This window comes from Chlamydotis macqueenii, chromosome 6 (genome assembly GCF_036417535.1).
Source record: "Chlamydotis macqueenii isolate bChlMac1 chromosome 6, bChlMac1.mat, whole genome shotgun sequence".
Lineage (NCBI taxonomy): Eukaryota > Metazoa > Chordata > Aves > Otidiformes > Otididae > Chlamydotis > Chlamydotis macqueenii.
The window spans coordinates 21233600-21261155 of record NC_141561.1 but is presented as its reverse complement, the minus strand read 5'-3'; the positions used below and the strand labels follow the sequence as shown (position 1 = coordinate 21261155).

Here is a 27556-nt window from a genome sequence, read left to right as displayed (position 1 = left end):
ATAAAGGCCTGCCTTAATTTCTACTGCTGTCCATGTTTGCTTGTCCCTTCAACTGCGTTCCTGACCCAGCTAAGCGCATCAGTAACATCACTGTTCACTCAGCCTCACAGTCACAAGTGTTGCACCACAGGCTTAATTCATCTGAAGCAACCAGATTCCTCCAGCTCAGAGCCCCCATTTGGTTTGCATATTTTCACTGACACTTTTTCTGTTGCCTTTAGACTGTGCAAGCAGCGCTGGATAAGGCCAGAGAAGGGCGTACCTGCATCGTCATTGCCCACCGCTTGTCCACGATCCAGAACGCCGACATCATTGCTGTGATGTCACAAGGACTTATCATTGAAAGGGGCACTCATGATGAACTGATGGCCATGAAAGGAGCTTATTATAAGCTTGTTACCACTGGAGCTCCCATTAGCTGAATTACTGTGATTCTATATTTGAAAGGTTTCTTTTCAGTAAGCAAATGCTCTGCAGTAGGTATGTGTATGTTGGTACCCCACTGTGCTGCAAAGTGCTGTACAATACTGTAAGTTCGGTGGTACCCCAAACGTATGTAGCTTTCTGCATCAAGCACACTTGTCAGGCACGTGCAGGGGACTAAGCATATGCTGAAGCTTTCAAGAAGTAGTTTAGTGCACTGCTAAGGGAAAGAAAGACTGAAAATGGGAAAGTTCTTTGCTGGTGAGCTGGGGAATTGCCACTGCCTGCAGTCAGACTGCACAGTCCTGTCATTGCTCAACTAGCAATCAAGGGAGCCTTCACTTTGGTGTTCTAGAAACTGCCCCGGTCCAGATAAGCTCTATGAATAAAAGACAATCCCAAGAACGATGCTGCGTATCTGAAGGGATCAAATCTCTCCTAACGTTTGGTCTGCAGAGGATTACAACAGATACCCTTCCTGTGGGTACCGAACCCCCACCCCGCCACCCTGTCACAGCATAGACCCAGCTGTGCTGCCAGGGGAGGCTGGGCTCCCACTGTGTGCAGCCTCAGCCCTCACACATCGGTGCCCCGAGCCTGACACAGCGGAGCCCCTTCGCCAGAACCACCACGTACTCACAAAGAAGGCAGCTCCACAAAAGGAAAGTAATCAAGAAGACAAACAGAAGCTGGTGAGGATAATTTCCCCTACACTCACTGCTCTGATCAAAGCTGTCAAATAGATTTTGAACAGGAATAAATGCTTTAGTTAAATTAATGCAAAATCCTACAGTTAATCACCACAAGTTATTTAAATCACTTCTGTTGAGATCATGATGGATAACATGTTCTCTTTTCTTTTTCAGAAGGCAAGACGATGAGTATTTTTACAGAAATCATAAATATATTCAGTAAAGGTGGAAAAAAATAGCCATAATTAGGTCTTTGTTTGTATTAAGTGGAGTTGATAAATAGAGCAACAATTCATTCAGGAATGACAAAGGTCAGGAAGTATCTTCTTCCGGCAGAAGCCTGTATCTGTAACAGTTTATTATAAGGTCTACTGCATGTTTCTCTGAAATAGGTTATTGGTTATTGTCTGCAGGACAACAGGACTCTTCCCTGTAGTGACTGGGATGTTGGAGACAAATGAGAGAGACAAAAAGTTTAAATTAGTTTTAACATTTAAATCTTGATTTCGAATAACAGAGCATTAACTGGAAAAGCCATTCCTGATGTCCTAAAATCTGCAGCTGGGAGTGGGAGGGGTTCACCCACTTTATAACAAATTACACCATAATGGAGTTTCTTATAAAACTACACAATAGGACCAACTGCTGAAACTTGAATAGAGCTGTAGGGTGAAAAACCTTATTAGGATACATCCCTTAATTCCAGGCAGCAAAAGACAATTTCAACTTTTGCACAACTTCATTATTAGAATTACTTCAACAGACCCTACTGAAATCACATAGTTGACACTAAAATGCTATTTTCCCAAGGAAGTCTGTATTTTAATCCTTAACTGAAAATGAAGAAGGAAGCTGCATTATTTGGCTTCTATTTTAATCGTTTTAGCCTTTTTATGTTTCAGAACAGTAACTAGTTTGGGTGGCTCAGGATTGAAATTACTGGCAGAATGACTATCAATAACCTATTGACATACCTACAGGATATTTAATTCATATTGGTATTTAAGGCCATACAAAAAATAACAACGTCTTATTAAAAACTACGATTATTATGTGTACATATTCCATAATTCTTTTCAACTGCGATAAATTCACTAAAGCCTGACTAAGGGACATGTAGGCCTATTTCACTCTATCAACTAGATGGCTGGCTCCTGATTTACAATCCTAATTCTATCAAAATATCAAGATTATATTTTGCTACTTGTTCATTCCACTACTCTGGAAAAGGCTAATGCCATCTGATGTTTCAGGAGCCCTCTCTGGAGATTCTTCAGGCAGTTGCACAGAACGCTATACACTCAGTTGCTCAGGAAGTGTCTTATCCTCTGAAGGTACTGGTAAAATTAAACTAACAATCTATTCAGTTTTCCCATGATTCTTGGTTTTAACTGATATTTTAACAGTTGCAGAAAGAGTAAGAGGTGGTTCAGACAGGAAGCTGGTCTTTGTCCCTTTCCCTGAAGCACTGAAGTTGCAGGCTGCACTAATAGGACACTCCAGGAAAGCCAGTGAGAGCCCATCTCTTCTTACGTCGGTACAGTACTTAGAACACTGCAGCAGTGCCAGTTGTCATTCTACATTAACGGTTGTGTCTACTCCAACGGAGGCAGCACTTTGTCAGTACCGGGAAGCCCAGCCCCTGATGTGGTAGGAGCTTAGAAATGTGATGTCTGCCCATAACTCCCAGCTTAAAATAGCCAACATTGCCAGTAGGCCCAAACTGCTGCAAGAGCCGCAGATGGCTGCAAATAAAGAATTGCCTGCTGTTGGCCAGAAGGAGCAAGGAACAGCAGGACAGCAGACCAACCTTCCAGCCTTTTGAGATGCCTCTGTAGGTCACCTCACTGGTAGGGAATAACAAACCACAGAGCATCTTGAACACAGGAGAAATCTTTGTCATAGCTGTCTTTGTTCTTCATTATTTGTTTCTAGTCCCATTAGCTTAGGCATTTTGCTTATGGAGTCACAATTATTGAAAAGACTGGTTTCAGGCCAGCTGCTGCAGGAAAAAGTGTTCAGAGGATCATTACAGAAGATATCAGGAGAAGCATAAAGCAGAATACTCCTCAGACTGCTAAAAATAGATAATTTTTTTTTAAGTCAAGGTGGTCTTAAGGCTCTTAAATAAGGATGCTTGTTTCAGATTTGCTTCTGTAATTTCCATGACATTCATTCCCAAGGGCCAACTCAAACTATTCACCTTGTTTTCCCCAATTAAATACGAGTAGTTCAATTTCAATTATCCCAGAACTAATTGCAAATCTAGACGCAATAAAATGTTTACATCTTCTAAGCCTTACTGCTATCAGATCACACACCACAGCCCTCATTACCCATATTATAGCTTTATGCTGCTTGTATACTAAGTATTATGAAACAATATCAGCAAAATCTTGGTTAAAGATTGTGCACTGAAAGGGACTATGCAACAGTAGGTGCTAAATAATGAATAAAAAACTAAAGTACCTGCCTTTGTCTATTTAGAGCATCCATTTTACACAGCAAACATACATTTAACATAATAGTTACTTGTGTGCTTAGGTAAACCAAACTGACAAGAATATGAACTCACACTGACTTAGTCTACAATTACAGCTGCATAATTTACACAGCTACGAACAGTGATACAGGCTTGTGACTCTTGAAATAGAGAATTAGACTAATTTACCTTTGCAGTACAGGAGCATGAACAACATCCTTGAGCTGATATGCTGAGATAATCTCATTATTGACAACTTTCATCATTTGTTGCTCTGTGTAGATGTACAGAACCCAAAGATTTGTAACACATAACATATTTATGCATTTTGCGTATCAAAGGTGTAATCTGTATCATTCAGCATATATGTGACCACTTCCAAAAAGTCATTTTCATGGCTTTTCACAAAAATCACAATTTATGACAAAAATCACACAGTAATGCAAAAATATATTCTATAGAGTTTAATTGAAATAAACTTTTATTTTTTTCTCATCTGGCTTAATCAGAAGCTGTTTTGCTCAGGAAGCTCAATAAGTTAAATCTAAAGCCTTGTTTATAACTATGCTGTATGCTGGCCTTTTTCACAGTGCCTGGGTACACCTGTACAGTTGAAGGTGGTCTGATACTGTACACCATTACCTAGCAGTCTAACACACAACATCTATATATAAAAAAATTAAATATTGAGTATCACTATATACATCCAAGGCTTGAAGCACCATCTAGCTGGAGATGGACAGAACTAAGAGCCAACCAAGTAGCTAAATAAAACTAGTTGATTATACTTTAAAACTTGAGTATGACCCAGAGTATTGGGTCATTTCTAACCATACTGCAGTGTGGTTGCAATATTTCTAGGAATAAAATCGCCAATTTGTATTTCTGAGCTGCCAAAGTAATTCTTGAATGTACTGATTTCAGATGTACTGGTTACTTACCAGGAACATACCAAAGATGCAGTGGCATCCCCCTTGGTTAAAATGAGTTAGCAAAACTGCCTTTGCGGAGGGTTCTTGAACAGTTCATATCCATCCCCACATTGCTAACCATTTGGAAACTTTATCTAATTAAGTTTCTTTTCAGTTGTCCTCATTAATGAGTGGACACAGTACGGAACCAAGGCAACTACAGTCAGAGGCACAGCTGCGCTCTTACAGAAAGAGAGAATGTAGAACAAATACTCAGTATGAGTAGGTATCTTAATTAAATTATACAGCTGCAGTGTAGTTAAAGAAGCAGCTATACACAATATGCGGAAATTTAACTTACAGCTGTTTTTACCTTTGCAGCTTGTGATGAACATTTCAGAATTAATTCCGAGACCTAAGCCAAAAAGTGCACCTAAATTCCTCACCAGTCCCGCAAATGGAGTTGTGTCAATGTTTATCCAGTCTGGGTTGGCACACCACTTCTTGGCCTTTGGAACAGACCATAGCAAGTCAATATCAAGAAGCTTGAGGACTAGATAAAAGCCAAGGGCAAAGATGAAAAGAAACAAGTTTGTCTTGATGTACATCCTCAAGCTTGCTGTCTGAATAGCAGGGGTATGCTCAAATGCTTCTGCCACAAGAATGCCTGCGGATTAGAAACTCAGTGTTACAGGGAATAACACACTCGTTACTTTGAAGACGCACTTTTTACAGTGCCCCTGTAGAATCTGACTTCTGAAGACAGAAGATTATGTAGATATATATGTACATATTCACATACGCACATACAATTTACCACTTCTTTAGTACATTACAAAACCTTTTCTCCCACTCAAAACTGCTAATTTGGAAAAAAAGAACTCAACACCAAGCACTACATGTTTTTGCTAGGAGGCCTGCCTTAGCCCTGACTGCATCTCCCAGATGACAACCTATCAAATATTAGATGTAAACTAGAACATTCCTTTTCCACAAGAGTCCTCCACTCAAAAGACTGGCCCCAGCAATGCAGAATTCAATACCAGTTCCCATACGGACTTTGAGTGTTGAAGGAAAAGACACAGAACACACTTATCTTCTTTCTTACTCATTTTATCCTGGTTGTGAAAAGGGAGAGCTGGACTTCAAGCTGTTAGCCAGTGCTGCCCAGGCTGCTCTGCATCCATGAAAGAGAATGGGAGCAGGCAGCTCCCACTCAATGCTCTGGTCACCATCCTTAAAATCAGATAGACACTAGAGAGATTGTTTACAGTCTGAACTCCCTAAATACATATTTCAAACATGTTTAAGTAACTCTGAAAAACATACTTTAGATTCTAAAATTACCCTCGGGAGTTTGCACTGCTGATTTGCCTGTTTCTCCATTTTGTCTCAGGTCTCTGGCCTTGTGCTTGTCCACACTGCACACATGCTAGTTTGTGCCTGGCCACCATTTGAAGTGAACCAAATAGCTTCCTCCTGAAGGGAAAGGTCAGGGACATATGGAGCAACCTGCTCTCCGATCCCTTCCGCACAGGCAGCACAGATGAAGATCAGGTGCAGCCAGTACAGACCAGGGAGCACTAATCTGTGGCAGTGCGGACACAATGCAGTCAGCATCAACTGGCACATGGACAAGGGCTCGCTCCTTGTGTGAATTACAAAGACAGCAGATACATACTACCTTGCAAATTTTGCCTTTAGACTACCATCAAATCCTTGATCTTGCAGAGAGCGGAGAGCACCACTACAGCTGCAAGCTGAGTAGCCTTACTAGAAATCTCTTGCCTTTTCTCATACTTTTACTCTTTTGGATTTTGCATATATGTTGAAAAGAAAGGGAAAAATAGCAGCATTACCAGCAAATACTCCAATAATCACTTGATGGGGGAAATGTGTTGCTATGAATACTCTTGAGATGCACACACTGATCTGGATAATCCAAAAAATACTCCAGAGGAATGACCATGTCAGTCTAAGAGGAAAAAGGAAGATGCTTAAAAATTAAGACAAGATATTTCTCCCAGTAATTTACATCAGGCCCCTTCGTGTCAGACTCATATTTTCACCAAGCAGAGGTTTACAAGTAGAGAAGTTTAGAATCAGATGATTAAAAATTAGAAGTCAGTACTAAAACATTATCAAAACCGGTTGTTCTTGCAGCCACATCGAGGGCTGCAGGAACAGACCTCAGTAGTTTCAGGTCCAAGACACCGCTGTGGTTTTAGTGATGAAAGTCATCAATGGCAAGTTAAATTAGTGCTAGTACCTCAAACATATTTCTCATCATGAAGTCATACTTAAATGCAAAACTTCAATTATTTGATGACAAAATTCACATAGTATGGGAACAACCTTGTCAGCCTTGGAAAGAACAGCCATCAAAGCAAGTATAAGCCTTTCCTACAGAGCTAACACGTTACACTGAACTTTGCCAACATCATGCACATTCGTTTTAAAATTGGGTAAGAAGGACTACTAGCAAAGCAGTAAATTTATATACTAACCAAAAGATCCAACACGTAAAGACAATTATTAGAATTCAAAATTTCCAACACTGAAGATGTGACATGACCTCTAACAGGAGCTGATTCAGAGATGTTACATGCAATGACTGTAAGTTAATAAATACCAACCTATATAAATGGCTAAATCCTTTTAATATTGTTTTTCTTCAGCTGAAGTAGATAATAATAAAGGGTTGGTTTTGTATATAAATAAATATCTCTGTGCATTAGAATAATGGAACGACACTGACCTGTGGAGGGTAACTGCTGATTTGTCTTTCCATCTAACTGTGTAGCTAAGTGCTGCTGTGACCATTACATACCATACGCAGGAAGACCCCATGGCATGTCCAGATGGGCTTCCTAGTGAAAACAGAAAGGAAAGATCAACCTTAAAAATCACGACTGTAAAAGTTGTCATATAGAAAATGTCTACTGGCAGTCACTCAGGAACATAATCATTTAGAAAGAAAATGGTTAACAAAGGCTGAAAGAATGTCAACTGCTTCTCAAAAGTTCATTTTCTCAATATTAATTTTTCAGAAGACTCATCTATATGGAATACAGAATATTTGTCTGAAATTAAGTAGGTAACAGCTTAACCATCTTATACTGGTGTGAGCTGGTATCGACTGGAAAGCATAGTATTTTTCCATTACTTAGATCTGGACTGCGATTTAAAACACACAGCATCTAGGGCTCTCTTAGGGCTGCAGCGTACAAAATAGTGATATATGAGGATCAGATGAGATTTTGAGTTCGATGAGGTTTTGAATGGGCTACCTCATAATTAAGCGAAGCAAAAGAGATTTAGCTCTTTGTAACATACTAAATTAAAGTATCAGTATAACTTTTTAGATGGCCCTTCCAAATCACCTTTTATCCATTTCTCCAATTAACATGGCATTAGCCGTTGTGATCTGTGTCTCATTAACAATATTACAGTCAAGGTAATTCACATTTTAGTTAGTTTTGTAATAAATTTAGAAATGTATCTGAAGTATGATGTATCTTTATGCTTTACTTTGGTTTATTTTATAAATTTTAAGGTGTTGTACAATGTCCACTAGTTTGGAAACAGATTATCAGTGTAACTGGCACATGAAAGGACTCTGTAACATAATGGACTAATTGCTGCACCCACAGTAGTCTGTAACAGGGAACACACTCTCATACAGACATCAGTCGTGATTTCTTTTTAGTTCAGATATAATAATATACATGTAATTTCATTGAATTTAATGAATCAAATTTTAATTTTACTGGAAACAATATAAAGCCACAGGGGAGATCTTGCAACAGTGAAAATCACCCAAAACAAAAGTATGCTGGCGTGATGCAAGGGAATTGATTCCCAAAATTACTCTGTCACTTATTTTCCCCTGTTCACCAGGTTTACATTCAACAAATTGAAATAGGAAGGGAAAGAAAATTAGATAACTGGAATCTGTCTACATCAGACTTTCACAGCTTAGCTTTCTGCTGAGACAAAAGAGGAATAAAAGGGACAGGGTTACTTCATTGGCAGATGAAATAATTTTGGTTGAAGAATGTGTTATGACCCAGCACTATATTGTGGTTTGCAATGCAAAATAATATTTCAGTGAAGCAGCAAAGCAGGCATGTCTAGGGAGGACAAGCACAGTGACTTTTGGCTGCCTGCACTCATTTTTGCTATTCTGCTTGGCAGTATCTTTGGCAGTCACACTACCAACTCTTTGGTTAATTTTGTAACAGATGTACACTTCTAAACCTCACCACAGAACAAATGTCACTGATAAGGAAAGTGTAATTTTGTATATCAGCATTGGGAAAGCTTCTCTTAGTTGTCATCTAAGAGAATGTCATCTGTTTCATAGTGCATCTACAAATTACCTACTAGAAACAGCATAAAGTCCAGCTTAAGGTTTATGCTCTTAAAACCTTACAAATATCAAAGAAAAGATGGCTGCAGGGTTTCAGTTCAGTTCACTCCAGAAGTACAAACCAAATTCAGGTCCTAGATTGCTTGCCATATAGTCATATAAAAACTTTCCTCAGCTTTCCCTTTTGTTGAGACGCAGAGTTTGGGGTTCAGGCTATCCTAGCAATATTTGGATATGCCCTTCTCACATCTGTGGCTGCTCCTCTAATCTTTTAATATAAATTGCCTATTTAAAAAGTGTGCGAAGTACCGTGTAATCTCACGCAGTGACTGTGTGCACTTAACAGCTGCACAGACTGCAACAGGTGAGTGACAGATACTGTCAATGGTCAAGGGCAAATCTGGAGGTAGAAGAAAATGCAGTCATTATAAGTGCAAATAAGAAATCGACAAGGCAGTGGTACCCACTGGACAGAAATAGGAATGACTTTTTACTTTAGGAAAAAAGTAACAGGAAGAAAGGCCTTCTGGTTCAATGAATCAAAATTAAACACTCTGGTTCCTTAGCCAGGGCTTGGCATTACATGGTCCTGAATGGGCTTAGTTCTGAAGTCTCTTGAAAAGACCTGAGGGACCTTAATACTTTGGGTTAGGTCACAAATAAATTCACTTGCAATAGACTGCAGATCACATACAGACCAGGTATTATTAAACCCTGCCTGATACAAGGGCTTAAGCTTCTTGTTCAAAATTCCAATGGGATATAATACAGGATATCAACATGATATAACAAAATACAGCTCTGCAAACCATATAAAAGCTTGCAGTAGCATTGATGAGGCGCAAAGCACATTCATTTCCACAGTCTATATTTTTGTGTGCAATGAATGAAACTAAATTCAGTCAGTTAGCTCCAAGCAAGTTTACCTTATCTCACATATTAGGACTGCGTAAGCTCATTTAACTTCAGCAGTATTGCATTTGAGTTCCACAGAGAAGACAATGAGATATAAAAAAGTGAAAATACATTGAAAAGGTACTTTTTTTTTCACGGAAAGTTTTTTTTTCCATACATTTGTACACATACCCACATACACACACATTCAGTGCCAGTGTCTGGTTCTCCAAAGAGTGGTTCAATTTTCCACTTGTGATACATCACATGATCGATTACTGATACTATTGGTATTTACACTGAACCACCTACCAGTTTTTGTGGTTTTAATAATTCTTTCAATAGTGCACAAGCCTTCAAACTCAACACCCCCCTGCTCTGTTTCTGGAACACTCTTAAACAACGTGAGATTTCTCCCCACAAGCTGATGTCACTGGCAGTACAACTGTTCCTAAAAGTGACCTCACAAAACAGGAATATCGCTCTTTCTGAAACTATGATACAAGTTTTGTGAAAATTCCTTTCCAATACAGTGGTCAGAGTTATTTTTAAAGCAAATCCCCCCTCCCTTATGTTTAAACGCAATGAAGTAAACAAATTCTTGTCATACAGCAAATACCTATCACATTCTATGTCTTCCTTTTTCTCTTCCTGTGTTTTGGTGCTATTTTAAACGTGAGCTCTGAGATTTGTATATCATGTAAGATCTTCATGAGTCACATCCTCTCCCCACAAAAAGCCACTATCTCTATTAAATGTACCAATGTAATCTCCAACACTTCTTACCTGGTCCAGTTTCACAGGTTATAGGAAACTGTTGAAGGCATGGGCTTGACTGATTGGGATAAATCATTGTTTCTTGCACCCACCAGTATGGGCGATGGCCAAATAAAATCCTGACAAAAAAAAAAAAAAAAAAAGAAGCAGAAATGAAATAAAAAAGGTTTTTATGTAAGAAGGCATCAGCAAAGCACAATAAATAATCTTAAAAGGAGTATGAAGAGTTATATTGCCAAAACTATTCTATAATAGCTCTGTAGCTTCTTCTTGTCTTATCAACATGTCATTTCAAACATATTTTAAATATCTTCATTGTGAATTCCTGTTTTATAATTATAGGGGAAAGTCTACTAGGACATTATTCACAGAAAGTTTTCTAAACTTGAGGCACATATAGTAACCATCATTAAAAATACCAAATTTTAAAAGAAATTCAACTTCTTACCATTTAAATATGAGGTTGAACCAATCACCAATGACTGCCACCCATATCATTTTAGTACCAACCACTTGGTTGAGCTGAAACCAAAGAGGAAAATAAATTGAGAATATATTCCGGGGATCTCCAACATGTGACATAAAGTTAAGGAAATCCTGATAAGCCCTGTAGTCCCTCTGTAAATGCTGAATGATAAGCACGCCATTGCTATGAAGGAGATCCATCTTAATGGATTAAACTGTAGTTGAAATTTAGTAAAGTTACTTTAATCTTAAGTTTCTACTGATGGAGAATGAGAATCATGGAAGGGAGCTATTAAAAAGTGAGAGAAGGTGATTGACGTTGCCTTTATATTGTATCGGCGTGGCATACCCAGCCATTCCTGGAACACGTGGCTCCAGATCTCCAGGAAAGCACATGAGTCTGTTAGCTCTGGAAAGCTTTTCTGTTTGCAAATTTTAATTGGAGGAAACTAAGTGAAGTACATGCTGAGCAGCAGCAAATTGTGGGGAAAGTTTTGTGGAAACACAATGCGTGACTTATGCAATCCTTTGTATGAACAGTTGGAACATGTTTGCTTGAATTTTTTCACAGTTCATTTCTCTGCAGGATGGACATTAGTAATGTGTATCCTTCATTAAGTGTTGCCTGTATAAAGGACAGAAAGAACACACACATAACTGGTCTTTGCAGAACTGTCATTAAAGCTGTACATTTCATTTTGAAATAGAATTTGGCTACCATGCTGTGTCTAATACTTTGTACAACACATTTTCAGTCATACAATCTGCATCCATACACCAACAATGCTGTTGAGCTCTAGGCTCATTTTTAAAGCAGCAATATTCTCAAAGCACTGAAAAACAATTGTTTCCTTCATGCAAGAGGCCATGTTAATGCAGACCATAATGCAAATGAAGCTGAGCCTCTGAGTCATCTCATTCAGCATTGCCATTCTCGCACATTGTTTACATGATGCAAGCTCTACACACCTCTGCCAGAAGGAGCTGAAGCCTCACTTACTGCAGCCCCATTCTTGCTGCCCAGCCTAGCAGAAATGAGACCTGCTTCACAAACCAGAGCAAGGCTGGGCACAGATCATAGAATCATAGAATGGTTTGGGCTGGAAGGGACCTTCAAAGGTCATCTATAGTCCAACCCCCCTGCAAGGAGCAGGGACATCTCCAACCAGATCAGGTTGCTCAGAGCTTCATCCAACACGGCCTTGAATGTTTCCAGGGATGGGGCCTCCGCCACCTCTCTGGGCAACCTGTTCCAGTGTTTACCACCCTCATTGTAAAAAAAATTTTCCTAATATTTAATCTAAATCTACCTCCCTCTATTTTGAAACCACTACCCCTCGTCCTGTCACAACAGGCCCTACTGAAGAATCTTTCTTGTAGGCCCGCTTTAGGTACTGGGAGATCATTTTGTGTCCCTGAAGTATTCCCAAGCGAAGCATTTGGGCTGTCCAGGGCATCTAACCAAGAGGAGACTGAGATTCTGCCAGATAGCACATCGGCTTTATCAATATTAGCACTAATGACTGTAGCACTGGAAAAGATTATGTTCATTTGTGAGGCGGCGACATGAGAAACTTTTTTCCATGAGAGACTAAATGGATATCAAAACTCTGTTCATCTGATATTATCAGAGCAGCAAGAGGAAAACTTCAGTTCTTTATCAGGATCTCATATTCATGTCTTCTATTAAAAATTATCTATGCATCTGAAACAACTAAAATCAGAAAATAAAAGCAGCTGTACATATGTACTGTGCACTTCCTTACTGCTTTCTCCACGGCACTTAGAGCTAAACTATACAAGCTGTGGAGGCAAAGATATGAACTACTTAACTGGTTTTGCTGAAGAGAGACTTAACGGCTTAACAGGACTTTATGATGTGTGGTCAGGGAAGTCACATGGAAACACTAAGTAGATTCAACAAATAAGGCGTGACAATTAAATGGACTTAGAAGACCTCTCTTCCTGACACAATCTCACATTTACTTTAGCTACTCACATTTACTTTAGCTATTAATAGTCTGTTTTTAGAAACTTTTAAGCAGATTTAAATCCTATATGTTTATGGGACCAGATGCATTGAGCCATGTATAAAACCTTAAAGTTAAAAAGAGATTTAAAATTCTATGCACTGTTTCTGAGTAACTACTACAATACTTTTCTGTACGTTGAGCTGAATTATTCACTTCAATTGGTATCACCCAATTTCAAAACCAAAATTTCAGGATATTTCAACAATAAATATTTCCTAGCTTTTTAGCTGCAAATATTTGGGGAGGTTTGTTTCTTGCTAAGTTGTATAGCTTATAGCTTTTCAGGGTGTCCAGCAAGGGAATTGTCATATAAATTAGCCGATGGAACTATTTTCCCTCTCCCAGTTCTTTCCCAAGAACTTAGAAGCATCTCTCTCAATTACTAGAGAAAATGTCCTTTTGCTTCTTCTTCTATTTTTTTTTTTTGTTGCAAAAGTATTCGTCCTTTAAAGATAAGTAGGACTTACAATAACAACAACAATAAAAATCACTTGAATACATATCTGGGTTTAGTATGCAAAAAATGCAGAGAATCTGAGGTTTTCTTCTGGTTTTCACTCTAGTTTATAAAGAATAATTACTTTAAACATGAGTGTAAATGTCAAGTTGGTGGCTGAGTAACAGTCATTTTGCTTCTAGTACTTAGTTGAAATAGCAACTGTAATGAGGTTAAGTTTAAAAACCTGTTGTTTTATTAGGAAAAATATTTTGCAACAAGTAAGTTTCCACCAAGGCACAATTTAATGTCCTCATGAGAGTCTACCAAGTAATAAAATAGATCAGCTTCCAGTGTCTCTTTAATGCCACCATTGTTATTCAAAATTGTGTCTCTGACACAGGGTGTGCAGGGCTATTGCAATAACGTTTTGCATGTTTTTTTAATTTATAAATATAAAAACACCCACTCATGTTACCCACTGGGATAGTGCTGCATCTGCTCAGGCTGAACTCTTCTTCAGAAAGAACTGCTCAAGCACACTTTGGTTCTCCAGGAACTTTGTTAACACAATGTTTGAAGGTATGTCTTGGCGACATTCCAGTAAAGTAACCTCTTCCTCCTGATATTAATTTTCATTTTAAAGATTTTGCTGCTGATTCCTAGATGCTGCTAGCTATCTTTCTACTTAGCTAGAAAGATAAGCACCTTAGACATAATGAAGACTAACAGCTAATAGCAAACATAAATAAGCTTTAATTTTCTCCTACGTTCTTTTGGACTGTTTCAGAAGCTCCTACATCCACATCTTAGACATACCAGAGGAGTCATGTTTATAAAAGATGGTTAAAATACCCCCAAATCTACAAAAATGAAAGCGGGAAGGTTTTGGAGCAGGTAAGCAGATTTCTGTGAGAGAGGCAGTTCAGGTGATGTTCTCATTGCACCTGGAAGCACTCATGATCCTCCTTCATCCAAGAGGCAATCAACAGCTGACACACAAGTCATCTCTTGTCCTGCCTGTGATATTTGGCAACCTATGAAAGTCTGAGACACTAAAGACTTCCCTAGCTCTAGTAACCAGCAGAGAAAAGATGGCAAAACATATCTTGAAATACTCTATTTTAGAATTTGCTTAAACTAACAAAGGAGAAGTACTTCCTCAATAAGCTTTTTTCCCCTCCTTTTCTACACAAAGCACTGCTTCTGCAATGCACTTAGTATTTCAAAGTCACTTTGGATAATATATGAAATAAAACTATTTGCTGTATTTTAGTACATGGAATTGCGCGGAAAACTAGCAAACTGTACAAAATGGTCAGAATGTGTACGCAATTAAGTTTTTAAATCAAAGCTTTGCCCTGCTTTCATATTAACAGAACAAAGGTTTGGCCTTCACATGATCAAATGAGTTCTTAGTGTGAAGCAAAAACCTTTAAAATATTATCTGTTCATATATTATTTTCCAGGCCATGTAAAACCAGAGACTATCCAAAACTTTATATATTCTTGGTCATAACGCAGAAACAAGAATCATGTTGATGATCCACTGAAGGGAGGATAAAATGTTTACAGCTACTTTACACCTATACATCAGAGCAAATATTACATAACAGATATCAGATGTTGTTAAGCAAATGTTTGCAAGGGAAGAAAAAGCCATCAAAGCAAACATTTTCTAAAACACTGTTAATGGAGGCCTATGTACTGGGCTTAACTTTCTGGTACATTATGCTTAGTTAATTGAACAATAACATTAATTTCCACATCAGTGTTTTCATTGGCACTGGACCAGCTACAAGGATTAACTAGCAGTTTAGTAAGTTCACAGGTAGACACTGTGTGTAACAACTGACAGCTATTTTCTTAAGATACGAATATTTTCCAAATGGAACACTGAAAAAAATACATCTTAATATTAGATTTAGGAAGAGAAGAATCTTTCAAGCTCTTTCTTTCCATATTTAATTCCCACAAGCATTCCTCATTGGACTCAGACAGCTCTTGTTAAGGTCAGGCTTCGTTAAGGCTGGACTGACTAGTCCATGAACATGAACACGACATGAACCAATTCCTTTCTTTTGGTTTTGCCACCTTATTAATGAAACCTTTCCTAGTTACTACACTGTCATTATTCCTTGATATGAAGTTAGCTATGCACATACAGGAAACTAACAAACCTTGTGTTTGCAATATAACAATAACTGACAGACCTTAACACTTGTTTATATTTGTGTGTGTTTGTACGCCTAACAACGTAAATGATACAAACAATGCATGGATGTCCTGATTTAGGAAGCAAATGACCTCTGCCAGTTTGGGTCATGAGGCCACATTTCTGTTTGTGGTTGGTAAGAGATGTCAGTCTGAACAGAAAATTAGTACCTGCTAAAATCACCATGCTTCATTTAGACATGCAGTGGGTAAGCTGATTGTGGAGAGAGTTTGTAGTGGGGAAGTATGGTTGAGGACAGGTTACACCGTAAGTTCGTGTCTCTAGAAAACTCCAAGAAAGGACTTAGAAATCAGTAAAAAAATATCGATTAAGGTATATTTAGATCAATTACAAGGCTATAGTCTTTGGCTGCTGAAAGTCTAAAACAAAGGAATAGGACTAATGAAACCTAGAAAAACTTCACTGATGAAAAAAGATACCTAACATTTCGAAGCTAGTGCCAGCTACGGTCGAGTGAACCTATTATCCACGTTAATTAAAGGATTCAGAAGAGACCAGACTGAAGAACCTACCAAAAGATTATGGATTGGATTATTAGAATTCAGGATTTGTTTAGATTAGTTGAACTTGTATTTACTAAATGGCAGGGGCTGGGAAAAGTGTGTATTCAGAAAGTTATGAGCTCAAATACCAAAGGCTAGCAATGTTAGGGGCAACATTTAAACTCTATACTGGCAGCGTTCAGTTGGTTAGGTTTAAGGTCTGACTTGGAAGAAGAGAGAAATGGTCCCAGTTAAAAAAAGCCACAAGGTTTAGGCTCCATAATGCCCAAATTTATATGTGGCTAAGTAATAATCTTTGAAGCAGCCCAACTTCAGCACATTTAAGTCTGAGGCTGATAAGAAACAGTGGTCTAATAACTAGTTTTAGGATGAATGCTGAGGAAACTGTGAAATCTGGAGAACACGTGTCCGAGTCAAATGAGAGAGAAATACAGTTGGGTAGAAGTGCTATCCACCAGCAATAACAGTTTATACAAGAATAATGCAACTAATAGTTGGTGGTCTCAGCTCGACTTTAGTTTGGGTCTGGTGTGGAGGGAAGCGTAATTAACTGTTTCGGACAGCAATCCCCAAAACTTTACCAAGTTTACATTATTCTGAGATCATTTAAATAGCACCAAAGTAAACTAAAGCTAAGAGAAATTCATTAGCTATGGTAACAAAATTATCAGTAAGTAGTGCCCATGATAAACTGAAGGCTGGTACCTGGGTTCACAAACTAGTGCTCATCCAGAGCCAAAACCAAATATAGCCAACTGGAGAAAAATCAGGTGTGGTGTCATAGAGAGAACAGTCACAATGACAGAGGCTCATGAGCAGTGTTTGACTGGGCACAGACACGGCTGCTGTACTGAGGTTTTGTTCATACCAAAAAGGACTGAATTACCGCTCCATGTCAGTCTCCTATCATAAAGATCTACCTTACAGATTGCCATAAAGATAGGTAAATAGCTCCATACTCATGAGAGAATTCAGGCTCGGGGAATTAAAAGGCAATTCAGAAGCGCCACAGAACTTGCGACTAGGTTACCCCAAGTATGTTCTGTGAATAAACCAGACCTTGGAAAGATGTTCTGGCTTCAGAGCAGCGTAAGGAGCCAGCCCGCTCCCCAGGCCGAGCCTGGTTTCATTCAGCAGGGAGCAGCAAATCGCACAAACCGCGCCAGGCTTTTCCCAGCGGCCACGCTCCCCGGCGCTGCGGACGACCCCGCCGCTGCCCCCTCAGCGGGCCCTGAGAAAGCGTCTTAATCCCAACCGGCACTTCCCGGGGGAAGCACCGGGACTCAGCTGCCTCTCCCTCGCAGCGCCAGCACCGGCCCCGAGGGGCTGCACGGCCGCAGCCGCCGTCTTTACCCGTCATGGCGGCTCCGCCCCGCCCCGGGGACCGTTACCGTGGCAACAGCGCCGGCAGCTCCCAGCACACCCTGCGGCTCTAACCGCAGCCGGAAGGACAGCTAAGCCAATCAGCAGTGCGCTTGTTGCGAGGCGGGGGAGAGGCAATGCCCAATTCGAAAGTAGCCGTTGGGGAGGCGGGAAGGCGCCGGCGGTTTGAAAGCGGGTGGGTGCGAGCAGCTTCGCGGCGTTCCGCTCGTCCTGTCCCGCTGCCCCGGGGCTCGGTAGGACCACCGCGCTGCGGAGCGCCGCTGGCCGTTAACATCTGTGCCGGGCGGAGGAGGGGGGAAGCTCCCCATCCGCCCCTCAGCCCGGGTTGTAAGTGTGGGGAGGGGGCCCCGGCCCGCTGCGAGCCCCGCGGGATGACGGCGAAGAGGTGGGAGCGCCCCGGCGGCTGCCGGGACGCAGCAAACAGCTGTCGGTAGCGTGGCGGTCCCGAGCGCAGTGCGGGGCCTCTTCCTGGCGCAGATAACCCAGCGCTGGCGGAGTAGCAAAAGAAACGTAGCTCCCGCTGTTACTGTTTGTTGTAGTAACAGTAACAACAAAAAGCGCGTAGGGGAGGAGGTTTTAATAACAAGCCAGAGGGATAAAACCTGCCCTGAAGGTTTATCCTGTAACTGTGAGTTAAAACTGCTGCGATTGTCTTGTGTGTCTTGACACTGTGTTTATTCCCTTACATGTTTGTTGCAGCACAATGGCTAATATAAAGACAGAAGATGAAATAATCCTCTTTGAAAGAGAAATGAAAGAGTTTTGGACAAAATTAAAAAGCATTTATGGTACTGAACAGATCAACCAGACTTCAGCACTGAGAGATTCATGCAAGGAGTCCATAAAAGCGCTTTCAGGTAAAAAGGCTCTACATTTCTGTTACCACTACTTTTTCCAAGTTATCGTCAAACTTTTTTGGATAACTGAAATAACTTTCCATTACAGAGAAATGGTCCAAAAAGCTGAAAGAAGGGGACCTGATGATTGATAAAATTCAGGAGTATAGCAACGGTACAGTATGGTGTTTCATTTATCGTGTGTAAGACTTCTAAAATTAACTTAATACAGATAAATAATATGTTTAACTTTGCATTTTAAAAGGTAAATAACAACAACAGAATGAAGATAGATAAAACCAAACATTTGTTTGGTTACAGGATATAAATTGCAAGTCAAAAGCAATTTGTTGGAAAACTTCATTGATGATGCAAATATAGAGATCAGCTAAAAAAGTTTTTTGTATAGTGGTTTTGGTGCTTAAGTATTTAAAACAACGCAGTACCAGATCTTGCTGACTGGAATAGGAAAAGTAAATTAAATTACTTAGTAAACTAAATATTGTCAGGTTACTTATGCCTCTTCCATATTAGTAATAAAATACAGTCAGCCTATCAGTTCAGGATTAACTACTCAGAATTTTGTAGGTAAGCACCAGAATATCAGACAAAAGTAATTGCAAATCCAGTATCAGTCAGTGTTTCCATTCCTCGCTTTCTGTCAAATTATTTGTCTGTGGACAGGATCCACCATCCTCATGCTTTGAATATGTATATAGTGCTGGCACCAGAAACAAATTGCATCTGATTGAAGTATCACAGGAGCTGCTTCCTACTTAGTAGCTTGGTTTTTAATAACTTCAAGCTTTTATGCTCTTAGTATATTTATGCTGACTTTTCTCTCCAGCTGAGATAGCATGCATTTCACTAGATTTTATTCAAATGAGTCATATCAAACTATATAGATAAGTACCAAATAGCAGGGACCTAATTAATCAACTATATAAGTTCCTATTCTCTTGCTTCCTGGCAGAGATTCAACAGCAGAGCCAACGCATATCAGAAAATCAAGAGCATTTTACAGAAATAAAATCTAACCTAAATCAAGAAGAGGAACAAAAGAAGGACTTGATTAACAGCATCCAAGAGCTTAAAGAAGAGTTGATAAAGAAAAAAGAAAGTAAGCAAAGGATGAGAAGTAGATTTTCTTAATTTTCTTGTTTTCAACACTTGCTCCTGATGGGCTTTTCTACTATTCTAAATATTTTTATGTGCTGTTTTACCTTTACTTTGATATTTATGGTGGCTTTTAAAATTCTAGTAATATCTTCTAAAAACAAAGCCACAAAGGAGAGAGTGGAACAACTATGCAAGTCTAAAGTATTGTTTGAAGAGCGGCTTGGACTGGAGATACGCAAAATTCACAGTAAGTTTTGTGTTTTCTATAGTTTCCATATGCAGTGATACAATGTGGTTAATGTTGGATTGTGCAGTGAAGAACATACTAGCTTACACAGCTGAAAAATTTTCCCAGCGCAGGTACTACCTTTGCCTCTCAAATGGCAAAATATGGTATGTTAAAATGCACTTGTCTTTCAAAGAGACCAGGTTTGCCTAACCTATAAGTATTCTAAGAATATTAAGCGAAACTGTAGCTTAATATTGTTATTTTTAGTCATCATTGTGACTCTCCTGCAGAGGTGAATAGTATTAATTAATTCTGTTTGTGTTTGCTTTAGATGAACAATTACAGTTTATATTCAGACACATTGACCACAAAGATCCTGACAAGCCATATGTGTTTACCCTTTCCATAAATGAACAGGGAGATTATGAAGGTATGTGAATTTTAAATACTTAAGCAAAAGGACAGAATCTGATGCCCCTTTTTGAAAAAAAGGGTGAGAGGAGTAAAGAGAAGTTTAGCTGTAACCTTTATCTTCCAATTTCTGAATGAAAAATCTTGCAATGGTAATATGTTTGTTTTTTTAATTAAATTTCTCTTGTTAATTTATATGAAAATACAACTGCTTATCTTTATTTCCCTCCATTTGTGGAGTTGCTCTTACTCTGTATCAGCAGGAGAGAGAAGAGATACAGGGACAGATAGATGCTTCAGTTTGTAGCTTGTTGCTTCTTCCCTTTATGCTAGATGAGTGTTTATGCTGACAGGCATATTTCAACCTGTTTTGAGAAACCTAGAGGGCAGAAGAAAACTAGGTTCCCCACTATTGTGAGGAACTCTTACAGTTATGTGACAAAGGAGAAAGATTAAAACTTGAAATCCAGCATTTCTCTTCTGCAAGGGTGTACAACTTTCAGATCTTAAAGCTGGTTTTGCAATGTGGATCTTACTTCATCTATGTAACGAAGGAGCAGTAATTTGTGTACCGTGCTGAGTAGCTTCTAGATGGGTGCTACTGTTGCTCTGCTATGGCTCTAGGTATGGACTGAATAGATTTCTGGTTTTACTAATTCAAATCTAAACTGTGCTGAAGTTAAAAGTTTTTATCACATGCTGGGCTACAGCAGTTTTCAGACTGCCTGCCGAGCAACAAAAATATTTAGGAATGTATTTCAATTTTTGAGCAGGCTATGGATTACTGGAAATTGCTGTAACAATTCAAGCAGGAGCACTGCACTGAGTGGGAGGTCTCCAAATAAAGAAAAACTGTGTGCTCTTTGAGGCTTTGTCTTTGCTGAAAGAAAATTATTTAATTGGTTACTCAAAAATAATGCTGGATGAAGCTAAAACATACGAAGATAAACGACATTGCTTTTTCATGCTTATGAAAAACTAATATTGATTTTTTTAAATAGTCTAATCTTTTGGAAATTTCTGTCATTTTAGTGACTTCCTGTACTCCTCCTCTGGACTGCATAGCAGAGTTCCAGCTCAAAGTGAGAGAAACTAACAATTTCTCCGCATTTGTTGCCAACATCAGAAAAGCTTTCACTGCTTTATCTTATAAACAGTCTGCTTAAAACTAGCTTACACCTCTCTTTCTAGCTGTAGAGCACTTTTTTCTTTCCTTCCTGTATTGTGAAAGTAATGTATTTATCTATGTCTTACTCTAATTTCCAAATAAAGAAAAATAATGAAAACAGGATTTTAGTCCACTGTCATCTGCAGACATTTTGGATGATTCTTTGAACAACAGTATAATCAACTTTTTCCTTAACTGAATGTCTCCAGACATGTAAATTTTGATCCAGTAGCAAGTAGCTTAATGATCTCTGTTTAGCTGCTCCAGGAAGATATTAAAACTAAAGTAATTTCTCTAATTTATGTCTCTCTTGCAAAAGCACAGAAGTGTCTTTCAGGTTTACATGTGATTGGAATAGACCTGAAACCTACCAAAATAATGCACTGGAGCTTAGCAATTACTTCAGTTACCTGTGTTACAGATCACTATCTTAATTTTTACCCTGTCTTGTACTCTCCAGTGTTACAACTCAGTATCATACAGCTAAATAATTCTTTTTATTTTGGTCTGTTAAACTATGTATTTTACTGCCTGTTTCTGTCTGTTGTTAGTAACAAAACCTTTTTATGTGCATGCTGTTCTTGAATAAAGGTCTTAACAGGAGAAAGTGGGAATTTTGTATTAATTTGATCAGAAATCCTAGAGACCTGAAATAGAACCCTGCTTTAGCCCAAAGGTTCCTGGCTCCCACAACAGCCAGCTGGGCAGAAAAGCTGGCCTGAAACTTGAACTGCAGTGGTGAATGAGTAACACTCAAGATTACCAGCCTTAGTGTTTTATTGGGTGTGTTTTAGAACGGAGTAGTCATTTTGCTATATTACATAAAGCATGTTGCAGTGAAGGACTATTTATCACTGTCGTTGGAAATCTTAAGACACAGCAAAGCCTGAAGTATAATATATTAAAGTATAAAATACAGTAGTTACAGATAAATCATCTGTGTATCTTGCAGCTTATCAGGATGACTATTATTGCTACAGTACTCAGTGCTGATTAAACTATTATTTTTCTATCTTATTTGTAAAGGCTCTTTCCTCTTCACAAAATATTTAAAAGGACAGCTGCAATAAGAAAGGAAACTCTTCATTTGATAATATAACAGTTCAAATGAAACCTTAGTAAATTTGGTCCTGGAAGTTTAGTGAAATAAAAGGCCACTTGAATCAAAAACTAATTATGATCTCCCTCAAAACACAAATATTTAAGTACGTAAAAATGAAATACAGTCTAAAGAGTAAAAGTATCCAACAATCTGAAAAGCCTGTGAAAAAGTACTTAGAATTCTAGCACTTCCTAAATAATGAAAATAAGCCTTTAAAATATCTTTTTGGAGAATGTTCCAAATTGTTTTTCAATAAAAACAAAAGTTCAGAATATTTTCTGTGAAGTGAAAATTCTTAATTTAAAATAACTCTGTCTCAAAGGACCTGTAAAGAGAGGGCTCTATCTTTCCTGTGGGCTGTTAACTTCTTTGAATTTATACAGCATGTACCTGCATTAGCATTTAATTTTTTATCAGGCATGGACTTTTGAAGTTAATTTCTTGATCCTCACCACTTTGCTTCACACCCCAAATGGAAACTGCATTGCCTCTGGAATACTGGGAGATGCACACATAATGTGTTCCTCCTGTTAATACCGTGTAGTCCATAGGACAGACCAGAGCTGGTGCAAACCAGCACTTGCTGCAGACGTTGGTCTTCCCATTTACTAGTGTGACTGTAGCAGCACTCACTGTTCTTGCCCCAACCTATAATCTTATCCTTGGGCAAAAAAAACCAACGCAAATGCCTCCATCCGCTCCCCCTTTATTCCTATGCCTTCATCAGCCTCTTAGTACGTAAACCTGGCCATTTAGGCGTGTTTAAATCTGGTGATGCTGATGAGATACTCTTACTACAGGTGAGAATATTGCCTAGTCTGATGTGAACCATACTTTAAATCACTTGATTTGTCTGAACATAACAGTACAACTTGCTGGATACAGCACAGATCATGCACTCAATCTTCTATGACATAGCTGAAGTGCATCTTAACAAAACCCAGTAACCTGTGTTTGCACATGTTGGCTCCAAAAAGGACATAACCTTCCATTTCTTCTTCCCTTTAGGGCATAATTTGCTATTTTCTAAATAATGCATAATTTTCCTTGGTATGCCCTATTGATTTTTTTTATATTACAATTTTAGAACTGACTGGCAGCAGAGATTACTAGGCATTTCTATAATGACATCTAAAATGAAATACATAATCAATTTCTGCCCTGTCCATAAACCCCATGAACTCTGAGAATTTTGTAACAGACAATAGGACAAACACAAGTATAGGCTGGGAGACTGCCTTCAAGTATTGGGTCTAGTTGTTCATTAGCAGATTTTGCCTCCTTTTCAAACATCTTAACGGGAATATTTAAATAGCAGGTATTTCTTTCAATTAACTGCTTCTACTGCCAAAAGAATGCTGTGAGCACTTTTATGTAGGTCAATAGACTGGCCAGTAGTTTCAAAAAATGCATTCAGCCAGCTCTGCATTTCCCACTTCTATCTTCTCTCCCAGGAGCTACAACTGCTGTTACTACCCTGCTTTGCTAGTAGCTCTTTTTCTCTTCCTTTCTTGCTCAGAAGCCCTCACCTTCCATGTTAGCAAGCCTATCCCTTTGGCAGCACCCCTGTATCCAGGATGACTGAATTAATTTTGAAGCATACTCCTTCCCTTCTCCACCTGCCAGGCACAGCCAAGCAAGTCTTAGTTGCTCTGGAAATTAAGAACTTCAGGATGATCAACCAAGTATTATACAGATGTTGTATGGAAGCAAAAAAAAAGGCAGTATGCAGCCACCTCATTTCTATGTTTTCAAATGGAGCTGTTTATTCATTAAGGGTGTACATAGGCTCAGATGCACTCTGTAGCATATCCGATTTGATCACCATCTTCACAGGAGAAAAAAATGGAAACACTCCCTGAGTAACAAAGACAGACACATGTTCAGACTTGCTGCCATTTTCTTTTCATGTTCATCCCAGGCATGAGTAGTTGGTTTATTGCTTCTAGCAAAATTACTTTGCCAAGATTGCTATGCACAGAACATAAAATATATGACAACTACTGCACCGGAATTTACATTCCTAGGAATTATTTGCTAGAAAAGATGATGTGCTTGGTTGTAAATGTTCTATGCATACGCCTAAAGCAAGAAGTAAAGTTCGAAATGTTTATTGTGTGTAATTTAAACCTTTACAGCTCCTTTTGGAGTTTGAATAATGGACCTGCTTTTGTTTGTCAAGGCAAATCAGATGCAGATCTCAGTTCCTCTAAAACAGGGCCAGCCATTCCAAAAGCGGGTAAAAGCTAGGAAAGCGTACACAATAGATTTGTTTCCTTGCTTATTATAAAATATGAAGTAAAATTGGCTTGTGACATCCCTAAAACAGCCTTTAAGCTAGCTGAAGATTCGTCTTAAAATCTTAAAACCTTTGTGCTTTTATCAAATGCACTTAATGCTTATAGAATTTCACACACCTGGATCTGTGGCAATTTGGTATTTTGTATTTGTTATGCAGCTGCACAATACAGTGATATCCAATAATAATAATGACAGCTAGGATAATATTATATACTGACCCAACAGATACAATAATTGGGACTCTAGTGTACTGGACAGCATACAAATACAGCTGAAATGTCCCAAAGAGCATATGGGAAAACTCTTGAGCTCAAAAGCAATCTGCAGCTTAGGGACTATGGCAGACAATCAACCAGCCTCCTCCAGTTGGTGCTAGTGCTCCATCTATTAGCAGGTTTATCTTAAGGCAGACATAGATTTTACTGAAAATCAGTAAAGGCTTTTCTTTTTTCATAAATCAGTTTGGCCAACCCTGAACGCTGCTTTCCCTTTCAAACTGCTGACCTGTATGTAGCTACCAAGGGTCAAGCCTGAAATGCACGGTTCATCAACTAATGCTGACCATACAGAAAATGACTGACATACTGGTGCTCTGCACTTCATCAAATTTATCTCGTAATATAATGTAAAAATCTGGAAAAAAAAGGTGTTATTGGAAATACACTGGACTGCTTGGAATATGTGTAATAACACATGTACTAAGTGCATTTAATCACAATTGGTTTTGTATGCTAGCTGGAGGTCTGATTTGAAAAGAAACTGAATTACTGTAAGAGAACTTCTGGCTAACAACAGTTTCATTACACACCTACTCAACCAAGAGTGGAGGTGGTTAAACTGAGTTTGCTGGTATTTTTCACAAACTCTCTTGGGTGTTGCTAGACATATTTTAAAAGTAAACAAACAAGTAATGGCTACACTTTTGGAAATTAAGACAGACATGGAAGTTAGGCTGTGCTTCTGCCATATTCCAGTTGTGTTATATTACTTACTGTCCTCTTTAATGAGTCAATAAACTTTGTGAATCTACTCCGTGCCTTCATATTGTCTAAATTAGTCCTGTCATTATAATACCCTAAAATCACTGTGAACTCATTTGTGAGTGATTTGTAACTTTTTGAAAGCCCTGCCAAACTTGATATAACAAACATATGCACACATAAATCACTTAGTCCCACAGACAGATTACAGTAAATTTTTAAACTATATGAATAAACCACACTCAATAATTATGGTAATACTCTTACCTTTTTGAAAGCAACAGTTGCGATCCAATTACATCAGGCTTTACAGCTGAATAGGATTGTACGCCTGAAAGGTTGGGGGGAATGGCTCTCATTGCCAGACAGTGAGACTATTGTTTTTGTCCTTCTTCTTATCCCTAATCACTCTAACAATTATACACAAAGAACATGTTAGAATCTTGAGCTTATAAACTAGTTGTTCCAGCAGAAGCAGAGGTAATGAAGCCTGATTTCCTACAGATAGAATGTGTAGTTTTGTCCTTAAATGGTGCCATTTCTCTTCACTGCAACATCCCAGCTCTCCTTTACAGCCTCCCCCATGGATGTGAGCCAGTGCCACTCCTGAGTTATGCTGGTTAAGCCTCTGCTTGGCTGCTGCTTAGAGTTGCAGGACATCGGTTGCACGCTGCTCACCCTTCCCCCAGTGCGAAGCACTGATTTGTGGTTTTCCCCTTTACATGGTTGCTGACTTTTAGTACACTGTAAGAACAGTGACAGCTGCAACACAATCTCTTATTCAAATTTGGGCTAACTGAGCAATGTGTTCAAAACTTGTTAGGGAGACTGACAGACAATCCTAAAAATAGTGGTTAATCATGCAAGTGTGTACTGTTTTTTAATATGACCTCACACATATTTTCAAGTGGCCATGCACTGAAATGACAAATTGAAATAAGATACAATTAGTGTTAATTTGATTTCCTTCCTCTGCAGTCACAGCATGTTGAACAATGCTAATTGCTATTGACTCACCTGTTTTGTGACTGTTTGACGGACAGTTCTCTACATGGAAACATGCTCTTTGACTGACTTGGCTCAATGGATTCTTTTGCACTGGCTACTGGATCATGGGCTCAGTTCTTCACTATCCAGTATCTTCTGCACCAGAGCTTCAGCTGGAATAACTGGCTTGGCAAAGAAACAGGTCTGTTGCAAACACCAACTATACGTCATTATTGTTCTGATTTAGAAGCATGCTACACTTGCTTTACACTGATGGCAATTACCGTAAAGGATCCAGGCATTTAAGAACAGACTGCATACATTAACTTTCTGGCTAAGTGAGGAGTAGGTGGAAGTGACAGACGGGTGACCTTGTGGGTGGTGTACTAGCTACCTAAGTTAAAGCACAATACATTCATGTACATGCTTACCTCATAGGTTAAAAACAAAAAGAGGCAAACAGCTAATACTTAACTTTCCAAATGAACCTAATGAGATAAACTTGCTTGTCTAACTCCATGTCTGATAAAACGCCATTAATGGAAAGACAACACAGCAAACTGGTAATTGTATCCTTTCAACATCAATAGTCAGTATCAGCAGGACTTATTGGCTTGTATTTTCCTATAGTTTGCGCAAAGGCAGACAAGCCATCTGATAAAATCATGTTTCTGAAGGAAAGAGTGAAAACCTCTTCTGACATGCAATTCTCAACACTATCAACTGCAACTCTGCAGCAATTACCTGTCATTTTAGGCTCCAGCCTTCTCTAAGGCTAGGCTGCAATTCTGACAGTCTCCTTGGGACAGTATTGCA

General features: G+C 38.9%; 3 protein-coding genes across 4 annotated transcripts in view; 2 read left to right on the top strand and 1 right to left on the bottom strand.

Annotated features, from left to right (window-relative positions):
* Positions 1-1201, top strand: part of ABCB11 (ATP binding cassette subfamily B member 11) — a 50666-nt gene extending 49465 nt beyond the window's left edge. Inside the window, exon 29 of the mRNA XM_086750552.1 lies at positions 222-1201. Within this exon, the coding sequence (XP_086606678.1) occupies positions 222-422 (201 nt within the window). The 3' untranslated portion in view covers positions 423-1201. The remainder of the gene's footprint in view (positions 1-221) is intronic.
* A 1172-nt stretch (positions 1202-2373) lies between these two features.
* Positions 2374-17526, bottom strand: G6PC2 (glucose-6-phosphatase catalytic subunit 2). Of its 2 annotated transcripts, XM_086750550.1 has the most exons (6): positions 17284-17526; positions 11000-11073; positions 10561-10670; positions 7267-7378; positions 6368-6483; positions 2374-5175 (listed from the first exon to the last, which is right to left on the bottom strand). In XM_086750550.1, exons 2-6 carry the CDS (start codon positions 11047-11049, stop codon positions 4664-4666), a joined length of 900 nt encoding a protein of 299 aa, XP_086606676.1. In that variant the 5' UTR covers positions 11050-11073; positions 17284-17526; the 3' UTR covers positions 2374-4663. The 2 variants fall into 2 exon arrangements, with proteins under 2 accessions (XP_086606676.1, XP_010128976.1); XM_010130674.2 differs by lacking the exon at positions 17284-17526 and having other exon boundaries at positions 11000-11217.
* Positions 17527-17763: 237 nt separating this feature from the next.
* Positions 17764-21939, top strand: SPC25 (SPC25 component of NDC80 kinetochore complex). The gene is made up of 7 exons (XM_086751172.1): positions 17764-17840; positions 18307-18464; positions 18553-18618; positions 19417-19563; positions 19705-19809; positions 20123-20221; positions 21235-21939. Exons 2-7 carry the CDS (start codon positions 18311-18313, stop codon positions 21366-21368), a joined length of 705 nt encoding a protein of 234 aa, XP_086607298.1. The 5' UTR covers positions 17764-17840; positions 18307-18310; the 3' UTR covers positions 21369-21939.
* The last annotated feature ends 5617 nt before the right edge of the window (positions 21940-27556 follow it).